The sequence below is a fragment of the Platalea leucorodia genome (assembly GCF_965183815.1).
Source record: "Platalea leucorodia genome assembly, chromosome: 8".
In the NCBI taxonomy this organism is placed as follows: Eukaryota; Metazoa; Chordata; class Aves; order Pelecaniformes; family Threskiornithidae; genus Platalea; species Platalea leucorodia.
Window position 1 is genome coordinate 56533520 of NC_138830.1, and position 13008 is coordinate 56546527.

Consider the following 13008-nt stretch of genomic DNA (forward strand, 5'->3'; position numbering starts at 1 on the left):
TTGTTAAAAGCGAGCTGTCACAGCCAGCTGTTACCAGGAGACCTTCTGCTCCGAGCAAGGTGCCTTCGTCAGAGAGGTGAAAGAGGCTCTGACTACAAATGAGTACCAAGAAGCATGGTATTGTCAACGGGGTGTAACTTGGCTCTGGTTAACGGTGTTGCCATCCTGAATCCCCCATAAGTTTCACTTAAGGGGATGCACTTCATTTTCTAATCTAAACTGTTTTGTATTATGAAGTTATGAACTATAAAAAAAAAAAAAAATAAAAGAGAGAGTGGAAGGAGAGCAATCCTGCTCTGTGAAAGAGTGCCGCATTCTGATACGCACTCATAGTTTCATGTCTGCTTGTGAAGGATGCTTTCAAGATGAAGGAACTACATACAAGTAAGAGGATGACTTTTGTTAGTTATGCCTAACTTTTTCGCTTACTTGTTTTTTCCTGCAGAAATTCCGTGAAGAAAAAAGTGATGATTTCCCAGATCCTCTCAGACCTTCCGACTCTGGATTAGGCTGTGTGGGACTGATTGCTCCTGTCAAAAAGTGGCCCTCTTCTCTAAAGAGCACACACGTGGCCAACTGCAGCGTCTAGCACCTAAGGCTATGACCATAGTATTCGGGATTTGTAGTGCCAATAATGCTGAAAAGCTATGCTTTGTTTTACTAGGGCATGGGATTGTACTGTTACTAGATTCCTAAACCTCATTACCAGTGGGGTGCTCTTTCAATTTAAAGCATATCTGGTCAGTTATTATTGTTGTTAGAAGGTAATACATGTTACTACGTTTACTTTTTCCCCCTCCTCTTCCTTCTTCACATCCCCTCTTTTGACTAGAAAAGCTTGTGAAGCAGAAACATCAAATGCCTGTGACATGAGCCATGACTCATAGCTGTCAGTAAGTGAAGGGATCGCGTGTTTTGCAGTCGAGTGGGAGAGCTAATACTGTGATTTCTTAATTGCAGTAGGTGGCAATGAAAAATATTGATAACTGTAATAAGCAGAGAATCGCTTGCTACTGTAGATAGCCAGAGGTGGGTGCTTCCCATCTGAGAATGTGACTAACGGTTTTCCATGTCTCTTACGTGTAACTGTACATAGAGCAAGGGTTTGGTGGCTCTAACAAAATGAAGAAATGAAGGGGAACTTTGAATTAAATTTTGTTCTTAAAATCTTACCCTCTAAAATACCTTCAGCTTGAAAGGAACACTCTGCCTGGCCGAGGAAAGAACTCCTCTCTGTCTCTCACTCTGACTGTATGGGTTAGAACTCGGTAAAGCTCCGTTATCCATTCTCAAACCAGCCTTCTCCCTTTCGTTCTTCTCATGATTTTCCTTCTCTCTCCTTCAGTTTTGTATCGTGTTTTTAAAAAAGACATAAATATCCTACTGGCTTTAAAGATCAGAAGCAGCTTCTAGGAATCCCTGGCATTAAATTGCTTAGTCAGGAGAAGCTTTGACAAATAATCAAGGGTTAAGGAAAGAGGAAGCAATTTCTCCACCACCTCCTCAACGCAGGAATCCCCCTCAACCAGTCATTTTCCAGCTGTTACTGATGTGAATCTTCAGCTTGACTTTACTCCAAGTGGGGGGCAAATTACATCATTTTTAAGCATTCTTGAAAATTTCACTTCATCCTGAGCTGTTGCATCTTTGTAGCCTATTGAGCTCATTGCAGTTTTGAAGTGATTTTTTTTTTTTTAAATACCAACGGTCCCCAAGTCTAGTTTCTAGATTGTCATGTCTCAATTAAAAAAAAAAAAAAATAATTGACTGATGCTACAGAATGTAAAACCAACCCACTCCAGACCATGCAATTGTATTGTGAGGCATGTGAATTTTTTGGGTGCTCCAACTCTCCGGACGGTTTTGTGCTATCTCACTACAGCCTCATTCAGATATTTGTTTCTTCTCCTTCTGCACGTAGAAAGCTGTTGCTGAGTTAGAGCCAAACAGCTGTCCCGTATGGCGATTATGCCTTGGTAGAGTGTAGTTGGTATCATGTCATTTTTCATTTTTGTTATTTTAAATAACAAAGAGTAGTCTGTAAATGGTTTTTAAGTTACTCGCGTCTGTTTACTGTGTGTTTTTCCCTTAACTTGTGTGCTTAGTTGAGCTGTGTAGGGTTTTTGTTTGTTTAAATGGTTTTTCCTGTTTGTCAGTCTGTCATAACCTTCACTTTCTCTTTCTGTCTCTCTCTTTCTCTCTCTCATTGAGAGGCATTGAATTACGTTTTCAGTAGTAAGGCTTCTTGCCGATATGAAGGGAACTTTTCAGAAAGAGACCTGCTCTGGGTCATTTAATTTTGAATACAGTTTTCAATCGTTCAAGTTTTGGATGGTTTATATCTAATGTGTGTTTCATTTTTTTGGAAAGCTATATTTTGTATTTAGGAAATGGTATACTATTTTGCTATTTGTACTGAGTGAGTACATTGGCATAAATATAAAAATTTATATATATACATATATATAAAATATTCTTTTTGCCACACATTTTTGTGGTAAATTTGTGAGTTTGTCTGATGTTCTACCACAACGTGGCGTCTGATAACAGTGGGGTGGGGTGGGGTTTGTTATGTCTTTATTGAGTATTTAAGTACTTTTTGCAACATAAATAACTTGTTCATCTCTCGCCATTCCATCAGGCAATTTCTTGTTCCAACTGGCTATGAGAAGCTTCACTGTGTGTTTTGATGTGTCTGTCACTCAGCAATACGATCTAGCGAGGAAACCCGTAGGCATTTTAGGCGTATATAAAGTAAAGGGTTTCATTCAGAATGAGCCATTCAGCTTCTATCCACTATCATTGTCTATTTAATATTTTATTATTAGCGCCTCTGTGTTTTAACTCTTAATTTATGATTACGCTAAAATGTTTAAAATTTTAATCATGATAAAAAGAATTCCCTGCTTCATAATGTCCAGAGCTGCTTTATAACCCTGAACCATACTTTTTCTTTCTGTGATTTTTTGTGTTTGTTTTTTTTTTTTCCTGCTAAGACAAAATATTAACAAAATCCTGTTATGGTTCATGACACGAAAACGGCAATCTTGCAGCATTGACTAAATGCTATATGAGGCTACGTAGAAGACTGAGAATTATGGACCGAAACAACTTCCAGATGGTCGTGGAAGTCGATAGCCAGTTATTCGAAAATGAACTGGTGGCTTTTGCAGGATCGCGGTCCCAGGACAAGCTGCTGGGTGTCATCTGGGGCCTCCGTACACAGAAGAAGTGATAGGAATGATACGTTCACTTGCGTGCTGCTTCAGTTTGTTCCGTCGCTCCCAAGGGGTGGATCCTTACGTCGAAGTGCTGTTGGTCAGTGCCAAGTCACCAGGGACCAATTCTCCGTTGAACAAATGGGTGTCCAAAAGAGAACTTCGTACCGAGACTGCTACAGCTCCAGGGGAAGGGTATGTTTGAATTGTGTGCGTATTCTAGGTCGCTTATGAAGAGAAGAGAAAAAAAATGTAAAAAAATAAATTTAAAAAAAAAAAGGGCTGTGCTATCACGTTTTTCACTTCTGGATAACACCTCTCCGTTCTTGTGTTCAATTTATCTTGTTCATTTTAGGTCAATGTTTAAATGTACTACAACACTTTGAACACGTGATTTGGTTACAAAAAGTATTTGTCTTATGAATGAAGAGATTGCTCAGCGGTTGATGAGTGCTTGAAGTGCTGCTTGCAGACAGCTGTGGCAGAGGATAAAGAGAGGTTTGATAAGCCAAGAAGGCTCAGAGACAGGCTGCGGGATTTCATGGCAGAAAGACCCAAGAACAGTGTGAGCCACAACTATTTTATCAGAATCCTGAACATTTGCTTTTGTGATTTAAGCAGTTGATACTGATAATTGGAGCTTACTCTGCTTTTTTTTTTTTTTTTTTTTTTTAAAATCCCTGTGTTTACTCCTCCGCACGCTCACGCTGGCGTGCCTGTTCAGCTACGAGCAGACGGAGCGCTTGCCTGCAGAGCCGAGGTGGTGGTATCGCGTCTCGTCCTTTTTGGTTGAGGAGGTTAGAAGATACCGAGACGTTAGTCTCTATACATTTAAAGTCCCTGACTTTATTATAAAGGGGAAGTTACCGTCATATCCACAAAGCAGCGATTAAATACAGAAGATATTAGCAGGTGAAAAGTGAAAAACTGCAGAGCTGCATTGCTGGGATGGGTTTTCTGTACTTTGTTTTTTCTGCTGCTGGAGCTCGCTCGTAGGGAATCGTTCAGTCTGATCCTCCCTGTTAAAGGCGGGCTGGGCGCCCCAGCTAGGGCAGCACCCGCGGCCCGCTCTGCGCCCAGCACCCTGGTACCCGGCGGTTTACGGAGGGAGCGTAATTTATTATATATAATATATATATTTTTCGTTTCTCGGCACAGGGTACAAGCCCGGGGGGCGAACCTGCTGGCCGCCAGCCGGGCCTGTGCGTACATTCTCTTGCCCGCTTGTGCGCTGCGTGTGTGTAGATACAGATACATAAAAAAATCATAGGAATAACACAGAATACGCAGTTATTGGCTAAACATCTCCTCTGGTAGGAAGTTATTGGTGCTTTGTGCTTAATTAGCAAGTCCCCGTTTTGTTACTAATTGCCTCTTCACTGTGTGATCTTTCAGCAGTTATTCAAGCCAAATGCTTTGCTATTATTTTAACATGAAAATAGTTCAAGAGATAATTTCAGCCTTGCTGTTTCAAAGTGGATGTTTAATCACCAGCCATTTTATTATAATTACTTTTAATTACTGACAGGGTGGTTACTTCCTATTTAGTTTTAAGATAGAATAAAGCATGAAGAGTTAAGCGTTTGTTACTTTGGCAGGTTTTTTTACTGGAAAAACTAAGAGTCTGGGCAGCTGTATCAGTGGACATTCCCCTAATTTAGATAAGTTGAACTTTTTTTTGAAGCTTCTGTTGTGATTTTGGTTTAGGATATAGTTTCTAAAAAGAAAACTTGTCTGCGTAGATGTTTCTACTCTCTCATTATCTTTCCAGAGTCCTCAGAAAGGACGCCAAACAAGTCGGAAGCTTGCATTTGTCTTGAAACGTAGCTGAATTCGCTGAGTAGCAGAAAGGTGACCTATTAAAAAGCAAAATCAAAAAAGTTGTTAGTGGACTAAAAAAGCTACACGTAGTTTCCCCCCCGGGGCGTGCACGCGCGCATGGGTGAGCAGTCGGAGAAGAACGTTGGGCTCTGAACCTCGCGCCTCTGCGCAGCAAACGGGGGGCGACTTCGTCGGGGCAACTGCAGGAGAGGAGCGCAGGGGTTACGGGCACCGATCGGGGTGACGGAGCGGGAACGAGGAGGAGGAATTGCTTTGCGTGCTCTGAGCTAGGAGTGGAAGGTGGAAGGCGAGAAGAAATACTGTTCACTGGTGACTTGGCCTTAGTGCAAAACTTGTTTTCGGGAATAGGTGTTCAGAGGGCCTGGTGGCAGCTCCGCTATTTCAGAAGCTGAAAGGAGACCGGTACTGAGATATTGTTTTTTTGGGGCTTTTGTCTTAATTTGGAGTAGTCTTTTGGGATAGATGTGTTCAGACCAATTACGCCGGTTGCACAGGACCGCGGTCGCCTGAGCCCGCAAACCGGCGCGTCCGTCTGTCTCCGCCCGCCGCGGGCGGCGATCGGGGCCCGGGGATCCCTGCTGGAGACATGATGAATGTCGCTTGGGCACCGGGAGGAGCGCAGCAGCAGATCAACTCCTGTAGAAGCGCGCTCGTAAAATGGTCTGGTTGCGTATGGGGCTCTGAGGGGTCACGCGGGAGGAGAGGCTTTTCCTTTCTTATCATCTGTATAGGTGTGTAAATAGGCAATGCCTGTATATTCTAGGGTGTTAGATATGTATATAGAGGAATCGTATCTATTATATATAAATAATTAGTAGACACACATATAATACTGTTATATTTACATTTTTATAAACCCCAAATAATATTCCTTTTCCTTAGTATGAGGTTATTTACCGAGGTTTTTGTAGGAACTCATTAGTAGCTGTATGAACACCTTTCAGTACTGTACGTGTGGCGGTTTCGGTAACGCTGCTCCAGAAACTTGCTCCGCTTGTCAACGTCACTAATATCCGTGGGTTTAAAACACCTGTACACTTTGGTATTTTTATATATTTTTATTAATAATCGCGGATGCGGCGTTAGCAAAACGGTAGAGCCGACGGCCTCGGTTGAGAGCCTGCCCGCTGGCTGGGCTGAGGAGAGGCCGCCGCAGCAGCGCAGGCTCCCCGGCGCCCGCGTCCTCCCCGGCGCCCGTCCTGGGCCCCTTTTCCCTCTCGGCCTCCCGGCAGCTCGTGCCGACAGGGAACCGCGGTGGTTGTTGCTCCGGAGGAGCTGGACCGGCACCAGCGGCTCTCTCCCGGGGGCGGTTGTTCATCGTCCTTAGCAAAGGATCCCGGCTGCTGCTCAGCCGGGTTGGTTTGGATTGGGAAGGCGAATCTGTCATTTCTGAGCAGCCACTATCTAGAAGACTTTCTCCTTGAAAGCTGGTGGAAGCTCTCCTTGGTTTCTGGTCGTGAGGAGCCCTGCCCCAACTTGCACCGATTTCTTGCAGATTGTGTGAGCAATTAAAAGGAATCCAGATCATAAAATCAATAGCGTGTATTTTGCCCGCCACGACGACTCCTCAGGTGCGTTCCCCTGCAGCGTGGCGCTGGGTCGGTCGATGGACGTTACTGTCCTGGTACAGGCTTTCGCAAAGCTCCTCTGCCACAGCAAATGTCCTTCTGCCATCTCTTTGAGCCATCAGTTTGCAGGTCTGATCTCCGCTGCTCCCGGAGAGGGAGAGCTTCTCTAGGTTTTGCTGTTACAGTTCACAAAATTGCCTCCTAACATTCAAGCGCATGGGGACAAGGGCGAGGAATCGGAGGATTTCCCTGCTTGCTGTGGGACACGCTCCGACGCTCCCCTGCAAGTGCTTGGTTCAGGCTCCAAAACTCCGGCACCCAGCAGCAGCCCGCTGTAAAATATTCCGGTGGTGTGCCAGGATTCAGATCAGCGGAGGGTCCTGCGTTCGGATCACGTAAGTGGCCTTCGCTTCTTTTTTGGTCCCTGGCACCGCCCCTCCGTGAGCCGGGGAGGGTCTGGCCCGAGCGCCCCGAGCCCAGGTGGGTCCCCAGGCCGGAGCGCGGCCGTCCCGGAGGGCGGGATAACGGCGGCTCCCTTTGGAAGGAGAGAGGCGTCGCAGAACTGGGAACACGTTCCAGTATCCTGCGTAGTAGACTCGAGTATTCCTGAAGCTTTTATTTTTTTTTTATTCTGGACACTATTTGAAATGAGGTGATTTGAAATACTTAGATTTGAGCGCATTATTGACGAGTAAGCTCCAAACCCCTTCAGAGCAGAGCTTTCTGCCACTGCATCTTTGAGTGGTTTGCCCGCCTTTCTGCCATGCGTTCCCCGAGCGCACCGATCGACCGCTGAGCCGCCTCTTCCGCTGTCCCGCGATGTGAAAGTAGCACCAGATATTCCTTTGTGCATTCTGTGTATATGGCTTTCGTAGTTGGGATTTTCAAAGCACTGATACCCGGTGTTTTCAGTTTGTTCCATGAGGGGATATTTCATTTGCATCTATGTTTTTAGCTATCCTGTGATAACTTGTTGAATATTAAAAAATAAAAATATTTTGCTTCTATTGGGACATTTGTATACTCGCAACTATATTTCTGTAAACAGCTGCAGTCAAGAATAAAACAATGAAAGTTTTCATTTTGCAGTGTAAAGTCTTGTTGTGGTTTTTTGGAGGGCATCTTCGCTCTGCTGGGAGAAAGCAGCCGTTCTTCGGTATGGAATAAACCCGCCTGGGACCCAGACGGTGCTCGGGTCGGGGAGTCCCGGGCAGGCAGGACCGCGACGCTTTGTGCCTGCGGCGTTTCCCGCTGCCCTCGTCCGTAAGGAAAGGCGCTGTGTTGTGTGTGCACTTTTAGAAAAACACCGCAGCGCTTCTTTCCGATTTTGCGGTCTCAAATCCAAAGTAACCACCTGTGCTACCGCCTTTACCGCCCAAACCCCAGCCTGCCAAAAGAAATGGTTTCCCTAGCGCAGCTAAAGCAGGGCTGAGGGACCCGAGGGAGGCGATGCCAGAAGCCCTAAGCGGCGATAACGAATTAACCCCCTCTCACAAAGAACCAGCACAGTCCCGCTTCACCCGCATCCCTGGCGTACTCACGCCAACGTGGTAAAACCGATGGGGGGTTGCCGAGGTGCGTGTTCCCCTGCCTGCCGAGCTGCAGGGAGGTAACCGCCGGCAAGACCCTGGCGCCAGCAGCCAGGATCGGCAATTTTGTAATGCTGAAAAATTACAACGGGGTAGGAAGCAGCACTGCGACTACCGAGAGCTGGGCAGAACGCTTCACTGCGCAAGATGCACGTAGGTTCATCCGAAGCTTTCCCCCGGTGCTGCCCTGCTGCAGGCACTCGTCTGTCCCCCTCGTTAGTGCCACTGGGGTGCTATGGGACAAAAAACACCCCGAGAAGCCCTCCTCAGCCTCCTCTTCCTCTCGAGACTCGGAGAAAGGCACACCCTGGCCCGTGAGCCGGGCACGGGCAGCCACAGAAACAAGACCGAGCCACAGCACTGCGGGTTTTTGTGTTTATTGGCAACGCAGCCCCTGCCTGGGGGGGTCCTGGGGGCTGAGCAGGGGAGCCACTACCGCGCCGGCTCCCCCCTGGTCCTGGCAGGCCACCGCGGGTCACAGCCTCCCCAGACCCCGCGAACGTCACCCCCCGTCACCGCCCTGCAGGCACCGGAGAAGCGTGGAAGGAGAGGCCCAGCCCCTGCCCAGGGCGGCTGCCTTCGGAAGGGCGCCGGGAGAGGCCTCGCCCTCCCGCAGCATCGGCCAGCCCTCCCCTCGCAGCGCCGGCCGCAGGGGGCCTGTCCCGCCCTTCACCTCCTCTTCACAAACTTCTTTGTCACGGCGTTGGGGTTCAGGCGCCTCCTGCCAGCGCCCAGGGCCGCGTCCCGGATTTGCAGATTGGCCGCGCGGCTATAGATGTCGTTTTCCGCAAAGGGCGAGACCCCGGCGATGTAGTCGGGGTCGAAGACGTTGGTCTTCTGCCTGGCCTTGCGGGACAGCCGCTGCTGCGGGAAGGGCTGGTCTTCCACCAGGTGGGGGTTGTTCGCGTGCTTCCCTCCTTTCGGGGCCGGCAGCGGGTACTGCCAGGAGAAAAGCAGTCGTTAAACTCGCTTCAGGGGCAACTCTTGCTCAAAGGGACTTGAAAATGACTGCAGGCCTCTAGAGAAGAGCTGAGCAAATGAAGCCCGAAAGCCCCATGGTCGAGTGGAACATCGGGAGGACGATCCCACCTTCGCTTTGGCTCCCAGCTGGCAATGGTCCCCTCCAACCCACCGGCCGCAGGCCCGGCCCTCGTCCCAGCAGGTCAGGTCCAGCTACTCACCCTGAGCCCTCGGGGGTTCAGCACCTTGGGGTTGCGGGAGAAATGCATGTGGAGGCTCCCGTCGTCGCTGACGCTCACCGCGACCTTCTTCAGGGTCTTGTTACCGCAGTGGGGGCAGAAAACCTTGGTCATGTCCGAAGTGGTCCTGCAAGACAGGTGCAGAGGGGGTTCACAGCGCCTCGGGCCGTGGGATACAGGCTCAGCCCCTGAGCAGGATCCCCCACCCAGCCCCCGCGAGCACCGCGCCGAGGGCAGTGCCGCTCCGCGCGCACACGCTCACTTGAAGCAGCCGTGGCAGCGGAGGATGTAGCTCCGGGCCTGGCGGATCAGCTTGCCGTTCACCGCCAGCACGTGGAGGCCCATCTGCAGCAGCACGTTCTGCAACGAGGAGGGAGAAAGCGGGATGCCGTGAGCTGGGACTGCCAGGAGCTTTAACCGGGGTTTGCCAGCCCAGGCAGTGGGGGGAGCGATGCCGGCGGGCTTTGCAGCGGCCTCTGCAACGGAGAGAGCTGGCTGCTTTTAAGATAAAAGGAGCTGTCACAAAGCTGCTCTCGTCCTGTGCAGGGGGACTTGGCAACGCGCTCCTCTGTCTCGGTGTGCTGGTTTCACCAGCCCGGAGGTCTGAGTAGCGTGAGGCTCTGCCCTCAGCCCCCCGCCGGGGGCAGCAGCCAGCACCCACCTGCATGGCAAAGTCGGTGGTGACACAGCCGACCTGGACGCCGACGGGAGCAGTGTCGCAGTGCCCTGTGTCCTGCTGGACCTGCTTGAGGTTGCTGGGTGTTATCCAACCCTCGTCATCACTCTCCTCCTCGTCCTCCTCTTCCTCAGCACTGGCCCCATCCTCAGCATTCTGGTGCTCCTCAGTGGTCTCTGGGCTAACGGAGACGGCCTGAGCTTTCTGGGGTGGAGAAGAGTCGGCTATGGCACAGGCCACGCTCCCGGCCAGAAAGCAGGGCAGCAACGAGAGCGGGGAGAGGAGGCTCTGGGCCTCACCAGCAGCTCCTGCAGCTCCTCCTCGATGCTGGGCAGGGGGGCTCGCCAGTAGAGGAAGGAGCCAAACTCGTCGCTGTCAGATGGGACCGTGCTCCTCTTGGGGCTGGGCTGACGCTGGCCTTTCCCTGCGCGCTTGTGCTGCGGGGGGACACAGGACAGGGGGTCCCTCGCCCGCCGCTGCCTGGGGGCTCCGCGGGGCTGCGTCCCCGTCCCCAGCGCCTCGCCTCGGAGCGCTGCGTCCCCGGCCCTTACCTTGGCGGGGAGATGGAAGCCGGCGAGGTGCAGGGGGGCCTCGGGGTGCTGCGGGGTGGAGCTGAGCCGCACCTGGGGAGGCAGCACAGGCGGGTCGGCGGGGCACCCTGGGGACGGCGCCCCATCCCCGGGGACGGGCCCTACCTTGTCCTGGGGCTCCCAGCGGAGGCAGCCGGGGCCGTCGGTCTCAGCCTGCAGCTGGCAAGTGAGGGCGAGCACCTGCAGGTCAGCGGCCGAGAGGCTGGGGTAGTCGCCGGTCTTCTTGGAGAAGTCGGTCACTGCAGGGAAGGGAAGAAGGGAAGAAGGGAAGAAGGGAAGAAGGGAAGAAGGGAAGAAGGGAAGAAGGGAAAGGATGAAGAGAAGAAGGGAAAGGATGAAGAGAAGAAGGGAAAGGAAGAAGGGAAGAAGGGAAAGGAAGAAGGGATGAAAGGATGAAAGGATGAAAGGAACAGAAAGGAAGAAGGGAAAGGGAAAGGGAGGAAAAGGGAAAGGAGGAAGGGAAGGGAAGGGAAGGGAAGGGGAAAGGCAGAAGGGAGAAGAAGGGAAGGGAAAGGGAGCCGCCGGGCCGGGCCGGGCCTCGCTGGGCCGCAGGGAGCCGGGCGGTCCGGGCCTCCCCGAGGCGCAGGAGCCCGGTGCGGGCCGCGGGGCTCCGGTACTCACCGAGGCGCAGGAGGTCGGGCCGCGGGCGGCGGAGGCGCAGCTCGCAGGGCAGGGCGGCCAGGCGGCGGCGCGTCGGCCTGTCGCGGATCTCGGCCAGCACCTCGGGCACGGTGTACAGGTTCTCCGCGATGTCCTGCGGGCAGCGCCGTCAGCTCGGGTCGGCTCGGGTCAGACCGGCCCGGTCCCCCGGCCCCCCCGGCCCCGGTACCGGTACCTGCAGCGGGGCGGCGCTGAGGAAGGCGCCGGTGTCGGCCACGACGTGCGCCACGCGCGCCATGTCCCCCGCCGGCCGCCGTCCCACCGCGCTGCCCGCTGGGAGCTGTAGTCCGCGCGGGGCGGGCCGGGAACGGCAGCGCCGCGTGACCGCTTCCGGGCGGCGCCGTCAGGTGACCGGTTGGTGTCACATGACGGCGGGTGCTGGAGCCGGAAGCGGGAGCGGAGCGGTCGCCGGTAACTCGGGTGGCGGGACCGGACCGGACCGGGCGGGCGAGACCGGGCGGGGCGGGGCGGGACGGGGGGAGGCTGGGGCCTCTCGGTACGGCACGGTCGCCCAGGCGCTCCCGTCCGGCGGGCAGGGCGCCGGGAGCGGCTCGGCCGCGGGCTCTGCCCGCCCCGGGGCGGTACCGGCCTGGTGAGGTGAGGCCCGGCCCGGGGCGGCGGGGCCCGCGGGGAGGGCTGTCCCGGCCGCCGCTTCCCCTTGGCGGTGCCCCCGGGGCGGCGGTCGCGGCCCGCGGAGCCTGGCCGTGGCGGAGGCGCTCTGCCCCCTCTCGCCCTCCCCGGTGGCCGCCGCCGTTGCTGCCCGGCCCGGTTCTGTGCGGGGCGAACCGGCACCCGGCGGCGGAGCAGGGCCCGGCGCGGTCCCGGCGGTGGGCGAGGGGGGGTGCCCGGCTCCCGGGGCTGCTGACCCGGCCCTGCCACCGCTCTGCGGCCCCGCCGGCAAACCGGGCGTTAGCGGGACGGCGGCAGGGCCGCCCGCTTCCCCGGGAGGCGAGGCCGGGCCGTGGGCAGCGGGAAGCCCGGGGAAGCCGGGGAGGGGAGGCCTCGCTCTTGGACGGAGGGAAGGCGGCGGGGGAGCGCCCCGGGCCCGCCCCAGTTGGGAGCCGACCCGGCGAAGGGTTTAAGCAGCCAACGGAGCGTGCGGGCGTGGGAAGGGGCCGATCGGAGAGGAGAGCTGTGCCTGCGGAGCGGCGCCGGCCACGGCGGGTTCTGATAGCTGGGAAGCGTTTAACGCGGCCGGGGAAGTTACAGCAAGCGATAGTGAAATGCTGTAGGGTCAGGAGGAGAGAAAGTGGGGAAGAGGGTCAGGATTTAAAAGAAAAAAAGGATAAACACAGCCCAAACGGGAAGGGTCTCTGCTGTCATCTTACGCGGGAGGGTGCGGTGAGGGAAGCAGCGGCCGGTCTGGCCCCAGGGCCTCTTCTGTCATGGGACGCTCAGGCGAGCCTGCGAGCCCAGGGCCGGCGCGTCGCGGTGACGCTGGTCTGCGCCCCGGCGCTGGGGTACGGCAGGAACGGGGGGAGCGGCAGGGCTGCGAGGGGACGTGTGTGCGGAGCGAGGGCTGGGAAGCAGCAATGCCTCCATAACAGGTAACACTCGCTCCTTAATGAACCCCAAATCGCCTTCTCTGGCAGAGGGCGGCAGGGCTGGCGAGGCTGGCATCGCCACGGGGGACGGCTGGAGAAGAGCAAAGGCAGCACCCGTGGCT

General features: G+C 54.0%; 3 protein-coding genes across 7 annotated transcripts in view; 2 read left to right on the plus strand and 1 right to left on the minus strand.

The window, feature by feature from the left end:
* Positions 1-7815, plus strand: part of NFAT5 (nuclear factor of activated T cells 5) — a 73420-nt gene extending 65605 nt beyond the window's left edge. For all 3 annotated transcript variants that reach the window (XM_082320078.1, XM_082320079.1, XM_082320080.1), the window contains exon 14: positions 446-7815. The gene's annotated coding sequence lies outside the window, so the exon portion shown is untranslated. The remainder of the gene's footprint in view (positions 1-445) is intronic.
* Positions 7816-8617: 802 nt separating this feature from the next.
* On the minus strand, positions 8618-11612 carry NOB1 (NIN1 (RPN12) binding protein 1 homolog). Of its 2 annotated transcripts, XM_082320084.1 has the most exons (9): positions 11518-11612; positions 11304-11436; positions 10788-10921; positions 10644-10715; positions 10392-10529; positions 10078-10296; positions 9679-9776; positions 9399-9543; positions 8618-9156 (listed from the first exon to the last, which is right to left on the minus strand). In XM_082320084.1, the coding sequence occupies exons 1-9, from the start codon at positions 11578-11580 to the stop codon at positions 8887-8889; spliced, it is 1272 nt and encodes a 423-aa protein (XP_082176210.1). In that variant the 5' UTR covers positions 11581-11612; the 3' UTR covers positions 8618-8886. The 2 variants fall into 2 exon arrangements, with proteins under 2 accessions (XP_082176210.1, XP_082176209.1); XM_082320083.1 differs by having other exon boundaries at positions 10392-10715.
* Positions 11613-11707: 95 nt separating this feature from the next.
* The window catches only part of WWP2 (WW domain containing E3 ubiquitin protein ligase 2), a gene marked incomplete at its 5' end in the record, with an annotated part of 43145 nt that continues 41844 nt past the window's right edge, over positions 11708-13008 (plus strand). The window contains one exon of one of the 2 annotated variants that reach the window (XM_082319253.1): positions 11708-11753. In XM_082319253.1, the coding sequence (XP_082175379.1) occupies positions 11708-11753 (46 nt within the window). The remainder of the gene's footprint in view (positions 11754-13008) is intronic. The other variant, XM_082319254.1, reaches the window with a different exon arrangement.

Bases quoted from the DNA above. Each gene is read 5' to 3' on its own strand.
- NOB1 (XM_082320083.1), bottom strand. From the start codon at position 11,580: ATGGCGCGCGTGGCGCACGTCGTGGCCGACACCGGCGCCTTCCTCAGC. The intron at 9,777-10,077 runs GTGGGTGCTGGC...TCCTCGTTGCAG, and splicing joins CCACCGACTTTGCCATGCAG to AACGTGCTGCTGCAGATGGG. The intron at 9,544-9,678 runs GTGAGCGTGTGC...CCTGTCTTGCAG, and splicing joins CGCTGCCACGGCTGCTTCAA to GACCACTTCGGACATGACCA.